The sequence below is a fragment of the Equus caballus genome, chromosome 6 (genome assembly GCF_041296265.1).
Source record: "Equus caballus isolate H_3958 breed thoroughbred chromosome 6, TB-T2T, whole genome shotgun sequence".
Classification (NCBI taxonomy): Eukaryota; Metazoa; Chordata; class Mammalia; order Perissodactyla; family Equidae; genus Equus; species Equus caballus.
This window is the reverse complement of record NC_091689.1, coordinates 50,629,007-50,649,274: the sequence shown is the minus strand read 5'-3', so window position 1 is coordinate 50,649,274 and position 20,268 is coordinate 50,629,007. Positions and strand designations below refer to the sequence as shown.

The 20,268-nt window shown below is 32.1% G+C and overlaps 1 protein-coding gene across 3 annotated transcripts in view; it reads left to right on the top strand.

Annotated features, from left to right (window-relative positions):
* The window catches only part of LOC100062823 (NKG2-A/NKG2-B type II integral membrane protein), a 100,304-nt gene extending 81,141 nt beyond the window's left edge, over positions 1 to 19,163 (top strand). The window contains exons 1-7 of one of the 3 annotated variants that reach the window (XM_070269879.1): positions 3,701 to 3,841; positions 5,604 to 5,798; positions 6,170 to 6,265; positions 6,750 to 6,803; positions 7,341 to 7,492; positions 17,333 to 17,436; positions 17,667 to 19,163. In XM_070269879.1, coding sequence (XP_070125980.1) covers positions 5,612 to 5,798; positions 6,170 to 6,265; positions 6,750 to 6,803; positions 7,341 to 7,492; positions 17,333 to 17,436; positions 17,667 to 17,787 — 714 coding nt within the window. In that variant the 5' untranslated portion in view covers positions 3,701 to 3,841; positions 5,604 to 5,611 and the 3' untranslated portion in view covers positions 17,788 to 19,163. Of the gene's footprint in view, positions 1 to 3,700; positions 3,842 to 5,504; positions 5,799 to 6,169; positions 6,266 to 6,749; positions 6,804 to 7,340; positions 7,493 to 17,332; positions 17,437 to 17,666 lie in introns of those variants that run through there. The other 2 variants (XM_014740507.3, XM_070269877.1) reach the window with 2 other exon arrangements.
* The last annotated feature ends 1,105 nt before the right edge of the window (positions 19,164 to 20,268 follow it).

Below are 20,268 nucleotides of genomic sequence, written 5' to 3'. Positions count from 1 at the left end.
CCTGAGCTAACATCTGTGATGATCTTTCTCTATGTTTTAGTACGTGGGCCCCCAGCACATCATGGCCACTCACAGAGTGGTGTATGTCCACGCCTGGGAACCAACCGAACCTGGGCCACTGAAGCAGAGTGCGCCAAACTTAACCACTAGGCCACTAGGGTTCCCCGTGGTAATTTGTCACTATTTATTGTTTTCTTCCTTGTACTTCATTTGGACTTAATTTCCTCTAATTTTAGCTTTCCTGTTTTTAGTTTCTTGTGATGCATGTTCTCATTTCTGCCTTTCTTTTTTCTTTTTTTGTAAGATATGCAGTTAAGGCAATCAATATTTCACAAGACGGATCTCTCTGTAATTCATATAAAAATTGTAAACATTTATTGTGATTAATTATTTGGCTCATATGTTATTTAGAAAAATGTTACTGAATTTCAAACTGTATGTTAGGAGTTTTCAAAGTTTTGGTTATTGACATCTATTTTTGGTTAACTCTAGTTAGAGAATTTTCTGTGAAGCTGGTAATGTTCCATCTCTGTTTAAACATAGCTAGTGTGACTAAGAAACTGATCTTAAAATTTTATTTATTTTTAATGAATTAAAAATTAAATGTGAATCCCCACATTTCAAGTGCACACGCGCCAAAGTTGGCTAGCAGCTCCTGCCATGACACCACAGTTCTGTTTATTTTATATTAAAGTGCTTAGAAATATGAGTATACAGTGTATTTTTGGAAAATTGCCATGTGAAGTTAAATATATGTGTATTCTATATTAGTATAATGTGTGTGCGTGTGTGTCCATATATATAGTGGTTAATTATCTGGTTTAAATCTTTATTACCTTACTGGTATACCTGTTTGATAAACAGTGAGAGAAAATGATTTAAAGCTCCATTCATGACTTTTCACTTCCCAATTTCTTGAAATCTATGTTGAACTTATATTATTAGGAACATGTGGATTTAAAACACATCACTAATGGTTTGGATACTCAATCTATCCTTATGAAACATGTGTCATCATTTCTGACAATGGTTCTTGCCTTCCATTGTGACAGTGCATTAACTATAGCAGTTCTCTACTGGTTTGTGTTGCGCCATGTATTTTTTCACCTTTTACTTTCATCTTTCTTTATGCTTATGTTAAAAGAGTGTCTCATCAAGACAAACATTTTAAATGTAAACACTCTTGGAATTTAAATTGAATATTATTCTATTTTTATTAAATAGAATTATTAAATTATGTAATATAATATTATTGATTTATTTGTGCAAATATGTAGAAGCAATTAACTGTTAAGTATAATGTAGTTTTTTAATTTAGGGTGAACACTACTATTTCTTCAAACTCTACTTTTTCTTTGTTTTATCTTTCACAATTAATTTTGTTTTCACTTTCCTCTTTTAGTATTTATTAATTTAAATGCTTTAGATATTCTTTTATTTGTGCCCTACATTTTTCAGCTTACATTCTTTACTCATTAAAGTCTACCAAATTAGTACTTTTACCCCTTCTCAAACAGCAAAACGATCTAACTGCCCTCTACTTTTGTTTTCTGCTTATGCAATGTGTGCCCCCTTGAATTCTAATACAAATACATATTTCGATATATCAACATAATTCGTTTTCTTCAGCTCTTCTTTCTTTCCGCATATCTAAGTTTTCACTTTGAATAAGAGAAAGGATCGTATTTAGAGGATCCTTAAATATTTCCTTTAGTTACAGTCCCTTAGTAATTAATTTCTCGCTTAAAAGTTTTCTCTTGTGGCTAGCCCTGTGATGTAGTAGTTAAGTTTGGCGCACTCTGCTTCGGCAGCCCAGGTTCCTGGGTTCAGATCCTGGGTGCAGACCGACACCACTCGTCAGCCCTGCTGTGGCAGTGACCCACATACAAAGTGGAGGAAGATTGACACATAAGTTATCTCAGGGCTAATCTTCCTCTAGCAAAAAAGAAGATTCTCAAGAGATCTTAGGTTGGGGCTAATCTTCCTCAGCAAAAAAAATAATAATAATAATTAAAAAAAACAATTTTTTTGAAAATGAATTTGCCATCATATAAAAGGACATTTTCACTTGTTATTGACTTCCAATTTATCCATCTCTCTTAGGTCACTAGGTATAGCCATTATTAGAATTAGTCACTATATATATGTATCATATATGATATATATTTATATATTTATATATTCATTGTATATGATATATATATATATAGATTTATATCATAAAAAGTACATTATAATTGATCTTATTATTTTGAGTAATTTTTATTGTGGCTTTATATTGTCTGAGCATAAATTTCATTGAAGTTAAATGCCAGGAAGTGAACACATACTTCTACTTTTGTGTATACCTACATACATTTATATATAACGTTATTTAGTCTAAAATAGCAAAGTGTATGACTATAGGAATAGTAGATATAAGTACTTCAAATTTAAAAAGGTAACATTAGTGAACTTTACGTTGTTTGATATCATTAATGAATACTTTGTTACAATTCTGTAATGTGGCTAATAGAAAAGGAGAGATTATCAATTTAGTTTTTGAAAAAATAATAAAATATGATAGAAATACACAGATAGCCAGCCATCATTAGCCATTTTTATAGAAGGCTCAAATATTAGTCCAGATTACTAGGACATAACTATGGATTTAATTCCATTTTTCTAGATTTTAAAAAGTTAGTTTGAGATTGTCTGAACTCAACCTCCTAGTGACTGTATTGAAAGTGGATTTCCATATAAATGATAGGCAAACATTCTCCCTTTTCTTGATACAAGGTGAAGAATGATGAAAAGAATTCCATTTGATACCAACAAGATCATTTATATTTAACGTTTTATTTCTTTTGATGCTTGTGTCATTTAACTTGTATTTTAAAAGTCTGCTTTTTGGTCCTCTCATTTTTTGGTTACGTGAAATTTTAAAAAATTATCTTTGTCTTCCCCTTACATGGCTAGACTTCGGCTTTTGTCATTTACTACAAATATTCTTATTAAAATACAGACAATTAGTTATGATTGTAGGATGTATCAATGAATAATATAGTGAGTAGTTATTTAATATCTCAATCTCTGGCATGGTGATATTTTTCCATATTTTAAATGTTTTATCCTTCCCAGAGACAATTATTTTCATCAAGGGAAATCTAAATAACGTATTTAAAATAATAAAATTAAATGTAGGTAGTTTAAGAACTAGGGCAGAGAATTGGAGAAGATACGTTTGGGAACCAATGTCTTTGCAACAGTTACAATAAGGTTGAACATATAGTAATTCTTCAGAATAATTAGTGACAAATATCATTAAATATACACTGTTAATGGGATTATGATTTAAGAAATTTTTCCATGATAATAGAAATGACATAACAAGGGTATAAGGAAAAGAAGTATGCAATGCCATATTTTAGCAACTTGTCTGAAAGTAAAATTTAAACATCTCAGATACTCTCAACAAGACCTGGGTTTTCAGTCTTTGTGATTGAGATGGAAGCAAATTAACAGCATGAGGTGATCAAGTATCTCTCGCCTGATATCTTTTAGAATATGAAAACAATGTCTCAGAGGCACTTACTAATGTACAAACTGAATGACTCACTACAAGCTCAAAGTTTCCTGTATTCTGAAGGTGTGCGAGGACATGAACTGTCTTCAAAACAGCCCAGGTGTAAGAATTTCCTGTTCAAACTTTAAGTGACACATTGATGAGAAATCTGCTGTCTCTCCTATGGCTTCACTCTGCATCTTCACCAGGCAGTGTGTGAAGACCGCAGATATTGTTTGTTTACAGGAGTAACCTGGCCTCCCCCTACAGGATGCACCACTTTCTGGCTAACAGAAGGTATGTGTGGCTACTCTCCTGTCTCTCTACTAGCCAGCTCATTTAGTGGGAGATTACAAATGCTAGATATGATGCAACTGAGGTACAGTGAGTATACAATCAAATCAGAAAAAAACATTGGTATCTTTATTTGAATAATGCAGGTAAAAACAAGAATAAAATAAAAAATATGTAGGAGGATTTCTTAAAATATTCAAATTCCTGCCTTTGAAGGATTAGTTAAATGCATACACACATGCATAATTGGGTTTGTAAATCAACACAACTAAAAGTGAAATCTTATAAGCATCATGACAATAAATACTTAATTTTGGATTTTATAATCAAAATAGATATAAATAGATATTATTTTTAATTAGCCTAGCCTTTAAAAAAAGATTCTTAGAATGAATTCATCAAATCATGAAGGTCAAACGTAATTCCTCGTATACGTACTTAGATTAAATAAAAGCAGTTTTATTTTTAATCAAAATCAGGATGAGTTACCTTCTGTAAAATGCTAGTTAAAAGTTAACTATAAACAATCAAAAATTTTTTTAAGTTACACAAAATAGTTCAAAAAAGATACACCACACTGATAAAGCGACTCCTCTCTCATGAATTATGTTACATGGTCTCATTGTTATAGTTCAGAAACAATAACATAGCAATTATGTTAAAACAATAATTAAAATAATAAGCATATTATTGAGATCTTATAGCAGCCAGATTGAGTAATATGTGTTTTACATGCATTATATATTAGATATTTTTATTCTCATTTTAGATTAGTAAACCAGGTTGTTAGACACTAAGTAACTTTTTAAAGGTCGTACATTGCAAATTTTAAAACCAGAATTAATTCCAGATCTCACTGATTGTAGAGCTCATTGAGTGAATTATCAAATTACATTACCTGATTTATCACAACTGTTTGCACAACTAAACTACTCTCACTGACTTTAACAGCCATGGGATCTTTCTGGAATTTTGAAGCAACAGTGCTCTTCCATAAATGATCTACACTTTTATTTATCATTTTATGATTTTGCATCTTTGCCATTGAATCAATAGGCCATTTCTAATGTCAAATAAATATTTAATTTTTTTTGTTTTCAATATTGTTTAGGTTTTGAATAGATTTAGTGTGTCATCTAACATTTTTCAACATATAAAATGTTTCCTTATAATTTTAATGACTTTTCACATCTGCACAATCATTCAAAATAAAAGATGATGTGATAGTATCTCATCCTCTTTAATAAATAAATGTAAGTCACTAAATTTTAGTGCAGGAAATTACTATATATGCTAACACTACTATTCCCCCAACTTATTAACACTCAATTTTTAACCATGAATGGATTTAAAAATTGTCATAATGATTGGTGCATCATTTTTTTCTTAATACGGCATTTTAATTTTAACCCAATATTCTAATAGTATTAAAATGTTTCTATGGAATCTGACTTTAAGTTACAAGGATGTTATTATTCATGAACTTCTATATTCCTTACTAATTTATTGCTTTACATTTCTCCAACAAATAGCATTGTGTCAAACATATAATATTATTTTGAAAACCACTTCTACTATCACGAAACACATGTTTAAAGTTCTAAGGAAATTAGAACCACACTTTTACATTGTTCATCTGCAAAATTAGTACTATTACTCATCTCACACCCCACCCCTTTAGGTATACTAGGGATCTTATGATACACACCATTTATTAACCACTTAAGTGCAGCTTTCATAGAACACTGTCTCTGACATTACTCAGCTGTAGAGATGAATAACCAAAGAGAAAACTACGCAGAATTGAATATGGTGAAGGACTCAAGGAGACAGCAAATGAAGTCTAAGGGCACTAAAAGCTCCATTTCAGTAACTGAACAGGAAATAACTTATGCGGAATTAAACTTTCAAGATGCCTCTCGGGATCTTCTAGGGGATGACAAGAACGACCACTGCAAAGGTAAAACATCTAACAGACACACAGTATAACTGCTCTAGGATGGGCAGCTGGGTGCAGAAGTGTGGGAAAAGGGAATAAGCTCACCTAATTTTTATATGTGAGGATCAGAGCTTGAAGTTGGAATATGGCATTCTAATACGACATCCGAGGACTAATTTCATTCAGGCATTGTCAAAATTTCTAGTTTTTGACTAACAGCTCACGGAGCATTATGTTTACAGAAAATGCCATGGAATATTCTGAGAGAGAGATTACAATGGTAGATGTGAGTTTGGGGTCCGAGTTTATATGTATGATTCCTGTGCATGTGAGTTCCCTTGTATGTAGTCTCCATCTCTCCTTTCTCAGTGTTTTCATTTTTCTCTCTGCAGATTTACCATCACCACCGGGGAAGCTCGTTGCTGGGATCCTGGGAATCATCTGCTTTGTCTTGTTATCCACAGTGGTAACAATAGCTGTTATTACCTGTAAGTACATTTTTGAAAGATTATAAGGGAACTTTTTACTTTAATGATCGTCAGTGCCTCCAAACGTTTCATAATATTATGGATTAGAACTCTCATTTTAATGTATGGTTTTAGAGTAAATGTGGAATGGTTATTCTGAATTTGTCAAATTATAAATAACAGAATGAATATAGAAAGTCTTGCGTATGTATGTATTCTGATTTCATAACTCAAAGACATACTTGAGGAGACTGAAAGACCTTATTGAGAAATAACAAATTAGTTCTTGAAGATTGATTAAACCAAATACTATAAGAGATGGTAAGGCTTGGTCCTTTAGGCTTTGGAGATATTTTTCCCTTGGTCTTCATTACTTTATTAATGTTTTGGTAACATCTTCTAAAATTAGATTATTCTAATTCTAAACAATACACTAAATTTTAAAGTAAGAAGCTATGATTTATTTAGATATTAATTTTTATATGCATTACTTTAATTTTTATAGCTACTGTAATTCTGGAGCAAAACAATTCAACCCCGATAACAAGGAACCAGACAGGTATATACTGATTTTCAAAGTTCTAATATTAGTATAGTTTACATTTTATGTCTATCTTAAGCTAAGAAAAAATGATAATAGATTTTTTTTGTGGAAATGAATTAAAATTGAGTAATGTTCATAAATAATGATTAGAGGAGAGTATTCCTTCTTATGCAACAATATGAAGAAATTTCATTTAAAATCACCATACCCATTGTTGTGGATTGGCTCAAATTTCCTACTGATAAGAGATAAATAATTTTACTAATCTAAAATACTTCCATTTGCTGACTTGCAGGACATGTGCAGAGTGGATACTTTTCTTTGTGTGCTTGCATTCTAAATTAGTGGCATATAAATTAGGGGATGAGAGACTGGCCCTTCTCTGTAAGTGTGTATGTAAGTGTGTTTTGTTTTCTTTATGTGTACCAACGTGTGAGGATGTATAGATATGTTACGTACATATATGTTTACACCTATGCAAGTACATAATTTTCATTTTTTAGAATTCAAAAATTCAATTGCTTTGAATAACAATACATAATCTTTCTTCAGAATATCGTTGTGGTCATTGTCCAAATGAGTGGTTAACATATTCCAACAATTGCTATTACATTAGTATTGAAAGAAAAGCATGGAATGAGAGCTTGATGGCGTGTGCTTCGAAGAACTCTAACCTGCTTTATATAGATAATGAAGAAGAAATGGTAAGATTTTAAGTTGTTTCTAGTATTTTATTAAAAGCTTATTTCAGTCAATCTTATATTGTAGAATTCAGCCATGTTTTTTTACCTATCTGTAGAGTTTTATTTTAAAGCCTGTTGTTATTCCATTGTTTAACTTTATATTTTATTTATATTTTTATGTCACTAATGCACATTTGATAGTTTTCACTTCTTGCTTTTCATAGAAAACCATGTTTCTATAAATGCTTTTTTTCCTAAATTAACTTTACTCTTTAGTTATACCATGCATCAAGGAAGCTAAACATATCATGATTGTGCAAGTTGATCACAAACTGAAAAGACCTACGTAATTACAATTCAGGTCATGAAATAGAAGTTTCCAGCCCCAGGCAGCCCGCCCCTGGGTGAACTCTCAACACTTCTGCTACCTCCTCACTTAACCACTGTTCTGGTTTTCAACATTATAAAGTATCACTGCATGTTTTTGAGATTTATATAAATGGAAGATTCAGTATGCATTCTTGTGTCTTCTTCACTCCTACCTTATATTTTTGCAATTCATCCATACTTTTGCATTTACCTGTAGTTTGTTAATTTCAGCTATGTATTGTATGGATTTGACATTTTTTAATCTATGCTACTGAGTAAAAATTTAGTTACTTTTTAAAACGGGTATTATGGATAATTTTTTATGAAAACTCTTGTGTATATCTTTTTCCACATGATGTATTAAATAATTTATATATTATATATAAATATGTCATGTAATAAATTATATTAATATAACATGATTATATTTATAAAAATATGATAATTTATAAATACTATTATATTATTATAATTGCACTTTGTATAATTATAATATAGTGTCCTCTATGCATCAGAATAAAATTGCAGGTTCATAAATATATGTGTATGTCCAATTGATTAAATTGTCAAAACATTTTCCTAGTTTTGTGTAAATACATATTTTATCCTATAGTCTCTTGATCCAAAACTTAGTACTCTCAGAAATTTTAAAGTTCTGATTGTTATATTACAGTATCATTATGACATTAGTAGACATTTTACTGATTCCTAGTGGATTGAACATATTTTTCTGGGCTCTTAACCATTAAGACATCTCTTTTGCAGTAATGGGAAGTGCCTGTTCATGTGTCTTGTCTTGTCCTTGCCTTGTCCACCATTTCTCTTACACGATGTCTGTCAATTACCTTCCTAGGAGTTCTTGTTATATTTTGGATATGTGCTCCTTTTTGAGTTTATGAGATGCAAATAAATTTTTTTGACTTTGTGACTTTGAGTTTTACTCTCATATTGGAGTCTTTTAATGACCAGAATTTATTAATGTGATCAGAGTCCAATTTTTCTTTTTTGGTGTTAGTGATTATTTTGGACCCCTTTCAGAAATTAGTCCAAGTTTGTGAATATAATCTTCTATATTACTCTCTAGGTTTTATCTTTTCTCATTATTTCTTAACTTTTACATTTGGGTCTATAATCCATTGGGAATTTATTTTTTGTGATGCTGTATTTGTGATGCATGTGAAGATGAGATGGAAGTGAAGTTTATACTTCTTTACATCATTACCTAATTGATAGAGCATAATTTATAGCAAAGATGATCTTTCTTTTCATAAATATCTTTCCTATGTTTATAAACATATATACATATGTGCTCTAGTCTGCTTTATATGGATAATATGTATTCTATATTATATTAGTATTGATGATAATATATGTTTTATCACAGTCTGTATAGTCTGTAGTAGTCTACAGCAGTTTGAGTGAAATGGAGAATCTTACTTTCCTTTATGTCCCTTTACTATGTATATTTATAATCTTCCTATGTATTTCATTTACATATATCAAGAATTACATGGAAGAATGTTCAATATTTCTTCAACTGATAATTTTACTTCAACTATCAATTTAGAAAACACAAGAGGAGAAGGAAAGTCTATTGTATCTAATGATATTTTTATTCTTTCTTTTGTTCTCTCTTCCTTCTTGAAGATCCATTTAATTTCTGCTTAGATGATTTCTTTTATCTATTCTTTTAGACTGGGCCTGGATGATGACACATTTTCTGAGTTTCCCTTTATCTGAGAATATCTTAAATTCTCCTTCATTCCTGAGTGATATTTTCACCGAACTTTTCTATGGATTTTGGTTGGAATAAGGCAGTTAAGAGTCTAAAATGTTTCTGTTTATCTAGCCTGCCCCTTTCCTGGTCCTTTGCAGAGAGAAGTCTTTTCTTGGGATTTTTGTCCGTACCCACTGGAGTTCTAGTTTGCCTATTTCTCCAGCATCCAGCCTGGGATATCCGAGATTAAAAGAAATTCTCAGCGAGCTCACTGCAATATCACTCCTCAGGTCTCAAGTCCCATTTCCGTCAGCTTTCTCATCACTTTTCAGAATCTTCTCATGTTTGTCTTATATACAGTGTCCAGTGTTTTTAGCCGTATTTAATGGAAGGAATAGTGAAAAGTATCATCCACTCCTTCTTTCCAGAAGTACTATACAGTAAAAGTGCTACCGCTGAAAAGTACATCCGCTCCATCTTCCCAGAACAGGAGGTCCGATCTGTAGTAGTTTTGTTTGACTTTTCCTAAAACTAATAATATTGACCATCTTTTCATGTACTCATTTGCCATCTGTATTTTTTTTTTTTTTTTGGTGAACTATCCATCGAAATATTTTGCATATGTTTTGTTTTTTGTTTTGAGAGTTCTTTTACCTCCAGGAAATTACTCTTTTATCGTATGTATAATTGGCAAATATTTTCTCCAAGTCAATGATTTGTCTTTTTTTCTCTTGAAACAGCAAAAGTTTTCTAATTTTATGTGGTACTGTTCATTAATTTGTTATTTTCTGGATCACAGTTTTAGTGTTGTATCTAAGAAATCTCTGCCTAAGCCAAGGTCATGTAGATTTTTCTAATACATCTTGAGGTTTTATAGCTTACACCTTGGTTTGTGACCAATTCTGAGCTTATTTTTGCATATAGTGTGACGTATGGATAAAATTATTGTTATTACATTGCATATTGATAGCCAATCTTTTCTGCAACATTTATTGAAAACATTATACTTTCTCCACTTAATGAGTTTGCATTTTTGTTGAAATATGCATTCCATATACGTGTGGGTATAGTTTTGTACTTTCTAACAGTTTTCAAGATCTAGTCATCTGTTTTTATGCCAATTCCTTACTCTAAGCACTGTTTTTTTAATGGTAAATTTGTACTAGTTGATATCAGTTCTCCTTTTTCAAAGTTATGGTCTCTTCTAGGTCTTTGCATGGATTTTTCCTTTTTATTCCTATTTTTGTAAAGATTACTTTGCCTTTTTTGTAAAGCAAGAATGACTGTTAATCTCATCAATATGTTCTGTATCAAAGTGATGACATCATTTTTCTTTTTTACTCTGTTAATGTGATGGGTTAATTTTATGGAATTTCAAATGTAAATCCAACATGCTATTGCTTCAATAAATCTCCTTGTGTCATAGTCTATTAATTTTATATATTGCTGAAATGCTTACATCACTTTATGATTGCCAATGACATGTAATTTCTTTCTTGTGTGTATTATCATCAAAAATACGCATACATTTTATTAGCCTCCTTCATCTTGCTGCAGGTGTTTTCTCTTTCCTCTACCCTACAAGAGATTTTGTAAGATTGGCATTATATTTTTCTTTACATGTATCGCTTACATCAGCATCAGTATGGTCTATGACTGAGTGTGGGAAGTTTTTGAATTACAGATAAGTTTCTAATAGAAGTTATAAGAAAATTCCTGTATTTTTGTTGCTTTTTGTTTTAGTTTTCACAAGTTGTATTTGTTAGAATTTCTTCCACTTTGTGTCCATTTCAAAATGTATTTGCATATTTTCATAATATTGTCTTATGATAATTTTATTGGGGTATAATATACATACAGGAGGATGCACATACTATCTCCCTACAGCTTACTGAATTTTCATCAAGTGTAACCATCACCCGGAATGAGAAATTGAAATTTACTTGCACTACAAAATGACCATCTCATGTTCTTTTCTTCATTAAAAAGTACCTTATATAAATGGAATCACAAAATATATATTCTTTACTTTGGGCTTTTTCAGGTGAAGCTAAATTGTGAGATTCATCCATATTGTTGGGTGAAGTTGGAAATGGTCCACACCTTCTTGGTGTTGCATTGTCTAATGATACTAGGATGTATTTATCCATTCTATTGCTGATTCTCATGGAATGTTTGGATACCGTTCCATTTGGGGTTACCAAGAGTTATTCTGCTGGACAGATTTCAGCATAAACTTTCAACTAAATATATGTTTATTATTTCTTATTTCTACAACTTTAGTTGATTCTTCTTTTAAGCTTGAGAGGAAAGCAGCTCAGATAACTCATTTACAACATTCTCCCTTTTAAATGTGAGACAACGCTATGAATTACCTCTAAGTATTAATTTAGTTCCACTGTAAATTTTCTGTATATTCTCATTTTATTATCATTTATTATAAGGTATTTTCTCATTTCACTTTTGATTTCATCTTTGAACTATACGTTTTCCAGAAGTGTATTTCTTTGCAAATGTTTGAGAATTCCCCATATATCTTTTCTGATTTCCAATTTATTGCTTTGTCTTCAGAGAATATCCTTTGAATTGTTACAATTCTTTTAAATTATTGATACTTATGTATGAACTAGAATACTTTCTATATATGCCAGCTATATCAAGCTGGTTCCTAGTGGTTTTATAGTCTTTCTGGTTTCCTGATTGGCTGTTCTATCAGCTACTGAAGGAAGAGCTTTTAAATCTCCAACAATAATTATTGAATTGTTTATTTTTCCTTTTGACTCAATAGTTTCCATTTCATTTTTTTGAGGATTCTCTGGTTAGGTGAATATATGTTTTCATTGTTTTATGTTCCTCTTATACTGATGGTTTTAACATTTTGAAATGATTCTTTTTTTTTTTTCAAAGGTTGACACCTGAGCTAACAACTGTTCCAATATTCTTTTTCCCCCCTCCTTTTCCTCCCCAAATCCTGCCAGTACATAATTGTATATTTTTTAGTTGTGGGTCCTTCTAGTTGAGGCATGTGGGATCCTGCCTGAGAGTTGCCTCACAAGCTATGCCATGTCCCCGCCCAGGATCCGAACCAGCGAAACCCTGGTCCACTGAAGCAGAGCGCGCGAACTTAACCACTTCGCCACGGGGCTGGCCCCTGAAATGTTTCTTTTTATTTCTAATAATATTTCTTGTTTTAACAGCTACTTTGATATTAGATTAGCTACTTCTGCTCACTTATGTGTTTTGTTTATAGGGTATATCTTTTTCCATCTTTTTACTTTTGTCTATTTGTGTGTTTGAATCTGAAGTGTGGTTGCTATAGAGGGCGTACAGATGAATCTTACTTTTTTATTCAATATGACAACATCTATCTTTTGATTGCCATGTTTATTCATTCACATTTAATATACCTATTGGTATAGTTGGATTTAAGACTGCTGTTTCACTATGTGTTCTATATCTGTGTCTCTTCTTCTTTTCTTCCACCTTTCCTGACATCTTGTGTGTTAAACACACATTATTTTAGTGTGCCATTTTAATCCCTCTATTGATAGTTTGGCTATATTTTTTAAGTTATCTTCTTAGTAATTGCTGAGGGTATTACAAATATATCTTTAGCTGATCTACTTCAAGTTAATTCTGACTAATTCCAGTAAAATACAGCAACTTAGCACCAACATAGCTCCATTTCCTTCCCCGCTCCTTTATGGTCTTAATATTACTCCTAACCATGTACTGAAGCCAGGTAGCACTGGATGGTGAACACCAATTATGCACATCCTTTCCAGCACTGCATTTATGATTTCACACTGGTGACTTGAAATGACCATTCTAGGTGTCTTTGCACCAGAGAAATGAATAAATGTTAAAAAAGTACAGTTTTCTTTCCTCCCGCTAGGTGCCTACTTACCATACAAGGTTGTATCCATATATGATAAGTACCCAACCATACAGTGTTATAATTATTGCTTAAATAACCTTATTTTTTGAAGAAATTAAGAGAAGAAAACACACATACACACACACACAAACTCTTATTTCCCTACATATTTACGATTTGTGCTGATCTTCATTCCTTCTTGTGGATATGAGTTACCATCTAGTATCTTTTACTTTTTAGCTGAAGAATATTTTGGGAAGGCAGTTCTGCTAATAAGAAATTCTCTCTGTTTCCATGTATGTTGTAAGATCCTTAGTGCACCTTTTTTGCAGGACTGTTTTGCTGAATTTAGAATTTTTGTTTGACAGAGTCTTGTTGTTTTTTTTTCCACTACTTTCACTTCTTTGAATATGTCATTCACTGCCTTCTGTCCTTCATTGTTTCTGAGGAGAACTCATCTATTAATCATGTTGTTATTTTCCATATGTAATGGGTAGTTTGTCCCCCTTGCTGATTTCAAAAACACATAGCATAAAATTTACAACAGTTTTTCATTTTCCAGAATGTCATAGAGTGGAATCATATAATATTTTACAAATTATCTGTGACATTTTAACTATATCATACATCTTAACCATTTTTTTAAATTAGGAGAATCTTTCTTTTATTATATAAGTTTCAGATGTGCAACCTTATAATTCTACATCTGTATACACTACAAAGAGATCAAGTGTACAATTTATCAGTGTTGACTATATTTGCATTGTCATGCAACAGATATCTAGAAATTTTTCAACTTCCAAAATTGAAACTCTATAGCCAATAAATTCCCTCATCCCCCTAAACATGCAACCTTTGGCAATTGCCATTCTACTTTCTGATTTTATGAGTTTCCCTACTTTAGAAACCTAATGTAAGTGGAATCATGCACTTTTTTGTGACTGGCTTATTTCCCTTAGCATATTGAATGAGTTTCATCCATGTTGTAGCATGTGACAGGATTTCCTTCCTTTTTAAGACTGAATAATGTCATATTGTTTGTATATACCACATTTTCTTTTCCATTCATCCACCAATGGACATTTGGGTTGCTTTTACCACTTGGCTATCTTGAACATCGAACATTCTTGACTGCTATGAACATAGATGTATAAATATCTCTTCAAGATCTTTTTTTCAATTCTTTTGGATCTATTTCCACATATATCAGTGGGATTGTTGATTCATGTAGTAATTCTGTTATTCATTTTTTGAGGAACCTCCATACTGTTTTCCATAATGGATGGCCAATTTACATTCCCACCAACAGTGTACAAGAGTTGTTTTTCTCTCCACATCCTTTCCAACACTTGTTATTTTTTTTTTTGATAGTAGCCTTTCTAATGGGTTAGAGGTGATATCTCATTGAGGTCTCGATTTGCATTTCTTTAATAATTAGAGATATTGAGCATCGTTTCATATGCTTGTTGGCCATTGGATATCTTCCTGGGAAAGGTGTTTATTCAATTCCTTTGCCCATTTTTAAATTAGGTTACTTGTTCTTTATTGTTGCTGTTGAATTGGAGGAGGTTTTTTTTTTATATATATTTTGGATATTTACCCCTTATCAGATATCAGTTGCAGATATTTTCTCTTATTCTGTACCTTGTGCCATTTAATGCACAAAATATTTTAGTTTGATGTAGTACCGTTTGTCTGTTTTTGCTTTTGTTGCCTGTACTTTTGGTGTCATTTTGAAGAAATCACTGCCAAATCCAATGTCATTAACTTTCCCTCTATGGTTTTTGCTAGGTGTTTTAGGTCTTATGTTAGGTCTTTAATACTTTTTGAGTTAACTTTTGTATGTGGTGTAATGTAAGTATCCAAAATCATTCTTTGAATGTGAAGAGCCAGTTTTCCCAACATGTCTGTGGAGGACATTGTCCTTTTCCCATGAAATGGTCTTGACATCCTTGCCAAAAATCATTAGACCAAATATACGTGGGTTTATTTCTGAAAATATTGTTAAATTGTTTTCATGGGGGAACAAGAGACTGAGGCTTCTTATTCTTCCATTTTGCTAATGTCATCCCCCTCCATACTGGAATAGCATCCATGACAAATGTGAACATAATGTGGTCTAAGTGTTGCTGGAGGTGGGAGACATCTCACCCATTCCCTGATTTTCGCACTGACTCAAGTCACCTAATAATCCTATCTATTCCATCAAGATTATTTCTTTGTCTTTGTCTTCAAGTGTTCTTCACTCATTTGTTATGATGTTTTCAGATATGGATTTCAATGTGTTCAACATGTTAGTATTTGCTGGACTCCTTGGGTCTATCAATATTTTTGAAATATAAATTAAGAAGTTGTTCATTCATTGTGGCTTAAAATTTTTTTGCTGTCCCTTGCTGTCTCTCTTCTTCTCAAACTATATTTATGCCTATCTTGGTTTTCTTGATACTGTCTCAAAGGTCTCTGAGCTGTGTTAATTTTTCTCTCTTTTTCCTCTTGGAAAAATAATTTCTATCATTCCATCCTCAATTTCATCACTTCTTTCTTCTGCATCTCAAATTTTCTGTAGATTCAATTTGATGAATTTTTCATTTCACGTAATATGTTTGTCAACACAAAATTTCTAATCAATTGTTTTATAAAATTTTTATTTCTCTATTGATATTTTCTACTTGTTTTGTCACTACCATCATATTTTCATTAGGTTATTTGAACATAGTTTACTTTATAATTTGCGTATGTCTATAATAATTAATATTTTTCTAATACATCTAACATTTAATCTTGGTAAAAGATTCTATTGTCTGACTTTTTCCCTGAATATGGAAGACATTTTCTAGTTTCTTTGCAAGTTTTCTTCCTTTTTAAGTAGACACTTTATAATATAGTGTGGTAAACATGGATTCCATTTCATGTTTCTTAGATTTATTACCTTTTAGAACATGCATAAACTTTTCTCCAGAATCTTTTCCTCTGAAGTGTGCCTGTGATAGTTCTGCCCAGTTTTTTCAAATTCTTATTGTTTATTTTTTAGCTTGACTTCCTAGGAATTACCCTTGTGATTGCATTGCTTAGTTGTCAACCAGTAATTCTTGTAAACGGTTGTATTCAAATATTGCAAGTCAGTAGGGCTTCCACTGTCTACCATTTGTCTACGTGTGTGTGTGTGTGTGTGTGTGTGTGTTTTGGGGAATGCTTATAACTTTGTAATTAGTTCTCACATCTACTTTGGTTTTTACTTGTTACGAGGATCATCTTGGTCTCTTCTACAGATCTGCATGTTTTTTTCCATCAGTCAAGGATGTGTAGACCTAACGTCATCTCTTCTATTGTACGTTCATTTTTAGTACCTTGCCATTATATTTATGGTTGGCACTATGCTTGACACAAAGGACACCATAACCTTGAACTAGAAAAAGTACATATTTTCTTCATTAGTTACCTAGAAAATTCAGCACTTTGAAATGAAAAAGTAGTGGACTGTTTAGTGACCCATTCTTCTCTCCTAATCAAATCTACACCTTTGGCAACTACGGCATTGTTTTTGCAGCCTTCCTCAAATTGTAAATACTACAATTCTTTTGCTCAGTGAGATGGGGTGTGGATGAGGGTAGACATTGGAGCAGTACTAGACCAGAAGACTACAAATTTGCTTTATTTTTTTCCACTTCACAAATTATTGTTTGTCTTTGATCAATTCTCAGAGCCTTGAAATTGTGTCATTGTCAGTTTGTCCTCTTCACTTAGTCATACTAATACATTTACCTAATTGTCCAATATGTAACATATTGTAAATTGAGAGACTCTCTAAAGTAAAAAAATAAATAACTTTGTTTGTTATTACCAAATTTAAATTAGTATAAAAATTTATTTGAATTCTAATAAAATTTCTTTTCTATAGAATTTTCTGAACTCCTTCTATGTTTTTTCATGGATTGGACTCTGTCACAGCACCAGTAATAATGCATGGGTGTGGCCAAATGGCTCAACTATCTCTTCCAAACTGTAAGTTTCTTGAGAAATTTTATATTTTATTCCTTAAAGGGATTAATCTTAGAAAGAAAAAGGAAGCAATATATGAAGAATTATATAAAAACAGTTCTTTAAACTTTTCCATAGAAAAAATACATGGGAAATATTCAGAATTAGATATATAACTATTAGTCTAAATATAATATTTATTCATCAAAATATCGTTATATTTTACTAAGATAAATGATATCTGTGTATTTCAGGTTCCCAGTATCTTCAGGGAGGGATAAGAATTGTGCGTTCTTGGATTTTCCAGAAAACAAACTTTCTCCTGCATCTTGTTTAGAAACAAAAATATATGTTTGTAAGCACCAGGCACTTTAGCTTAACTAAATTTGGTGTAATGTTACTGTCACCATCTGTAAAGAATATATTTGTAGTTTCTTGAAAAGCCATACAATTATTTTCTTAGAATTTTTTTAACATATTGTTTTTTAGAGTAGCGTTAAGTTCACAACAAAATCAAGAGAAATGTACAGAGATTTCCCATATGCCCCTTGTCCCTGAACATGTACAGCCTCCCCTATTCTCAACATCACTCACCAGAATGGTATATTTGTTACCAAGGATGAATCCACATTGATGTATCATAATCACCTTAAGTCCATAGTTTGCCTGGGGCTTCACTCTTGTTGTTGTAGAATTATTTTTAAATCTTTATTTATATTATTTTTAAATATATACCCAGGTACATATTATATGTTTCTTAAACTTTTACTATTTACTAAAATAATCATATATAAATGACAAAACCTAAAATCAAAAACTGTTACTCCTAAGTCTCAATGAGGTGAGTAATTCCACTCATATTTTCAAATTAATTCATTTGTCCTAGACCTTGAAATTGTTCAAAATGAGAATTCAAGAGCCTGGAATGGTAAGGTGTATGAGTCAGAGTCAACTCAAGAGACGGAAACTAGGGGAGGCCTGATGTAAAACATTATTAACTGTTTCTAGAGGATAGCCTAGGAAGAGGGGATAATAGAAAATTACAAAGAATACCTTAGGGTTAAAGGAGAGCCCCCAAGGAAGGAATCTACTTTGTAGCCAGGTCTACTGCTTAAGGATGGGTTTTGGATATCATTGAAGACAGTGTGGCTGCAGACAACTTCATGGCAGACATGTTCACTGGATTGCCCTGGGACAGATTGATTCCTCAGTCGGTAGGCTGAAATTGGTGAGGATGGATCTCAGGCTGTGACTGGCAACAAGGAAGACCTCCCTGCCAGTGTTAGCAGGCAGAGGGTAGAGCACAGGGAACTATAAATAGGAATGGACCTAAAAACTTTCTGGAGAGTGAATACCACAGCCACATAGTAGCCAAAGGAGAGAGAACACCATGAAACCAGGAAGAAGAGCCTGTGTCCTGCAGTGCCTGTCCAGTGCCTTTTACTACACAACTTAACATCATGCGCTCTGACAAGGGAGAAAAGTTTATAGGATCTAGCTACCTTATCTCAGAACAGGGTTTGAAGGATAGATTTGGAGGTGAGAGTAATAAATTGTTAACTGGCAGTCAAAGGTATATGCAATAACCACAAGGTTGTTGTACAAGAGTCATTTGGGTGTGCCCCACTTCCTCAAGGAATGAAACCAACCTGTGTCTTTTGAATTTGTTTTAGTGCAGCATGATCAATGGTTAGATTTAATTTTGGTGGAGGTTGGCATTTTCATGGGGTAATAAACAGTGTCCTTTGTTATTTTTTACATGTCTGTTCTTTTCCTCTACTGGATTTCAGATATTTTAGGACACATCTTGTTTTACTAAATTTTCTATCTTTCCCCTTCTGTCACTCTTTATTATCATGATTAGAAAATACTTTGATGGAAAACATAAAATGTTAATCAAGAAAACATTAAATAAGTTGATAAAAATCTTTGTATGGGTCAAGCAACTGGTTATTGACAGAATTCGAGATAAACTTTTGTAAGTTGACAAAAACTCAGAAATATTTCCACCATAATTAATTTATAAGAGGGAGAAAGCTTACACATTACTATTTAGAAAATAAATTAATACATCATACACATTTATCTCTTTGATTATGTATATGTTCTTTATATTCTCTATATTTATTCTTTGTATTCATGTAGAGAAAATACATGAATATTAAAAATTAATTTCATGTAATATGTAAGTGGTAGATGTAACTAAATGCTAAAGTTGTGTTACAAAAACCCAAGCTGGTGTTGACATTTAAAAATAAGCATTTATTTCTCATTCACCCATTTGTGGTTTGGCTGGGTTTCAGTTCGTGTAGGCTGGGCATATGTGGGTTTGGCTTTAAATCACACATTCAGCTCAGATCTTCTTTCTATATTTTATCCTCAAAACAGTGGGTTACTTGTTACATGACCTTATGTAGCAGAGATTAGCAGCTCTCAGAGGGGCAAGCAGAAATGTGCTGCTTAATACTGGAGCTCAGAACTCATAAGCTGTCATTTCCCATTCACATTACATTGTCAAAAGAAGTCACATGGCCAACTTATTAATTATCTGTAAAGTATACACTTCTATTGCAGTCAAAAGGAGGAAATATAGATTCACTGATAAATAAGCTAATCTACCGTAATAGCCATAGGAATATTTGTCTCATTATATTTCATGAGGCAAGTTTATTCCTAAAATAAAAATATTGAAAAATAGAAAAAAAATTAGTACTTTTTTGACTTCCCATCTAGATTTTTGTTTCCTCTCTGCCAAAAATTCTGGTCAAGTAGTTTTGTATAGTGCTAAAGATCATCATATAGATGCTTTCACCAAGGTCCTTGATCCATGTACAAATGGGGAGTAAGCAATATGGT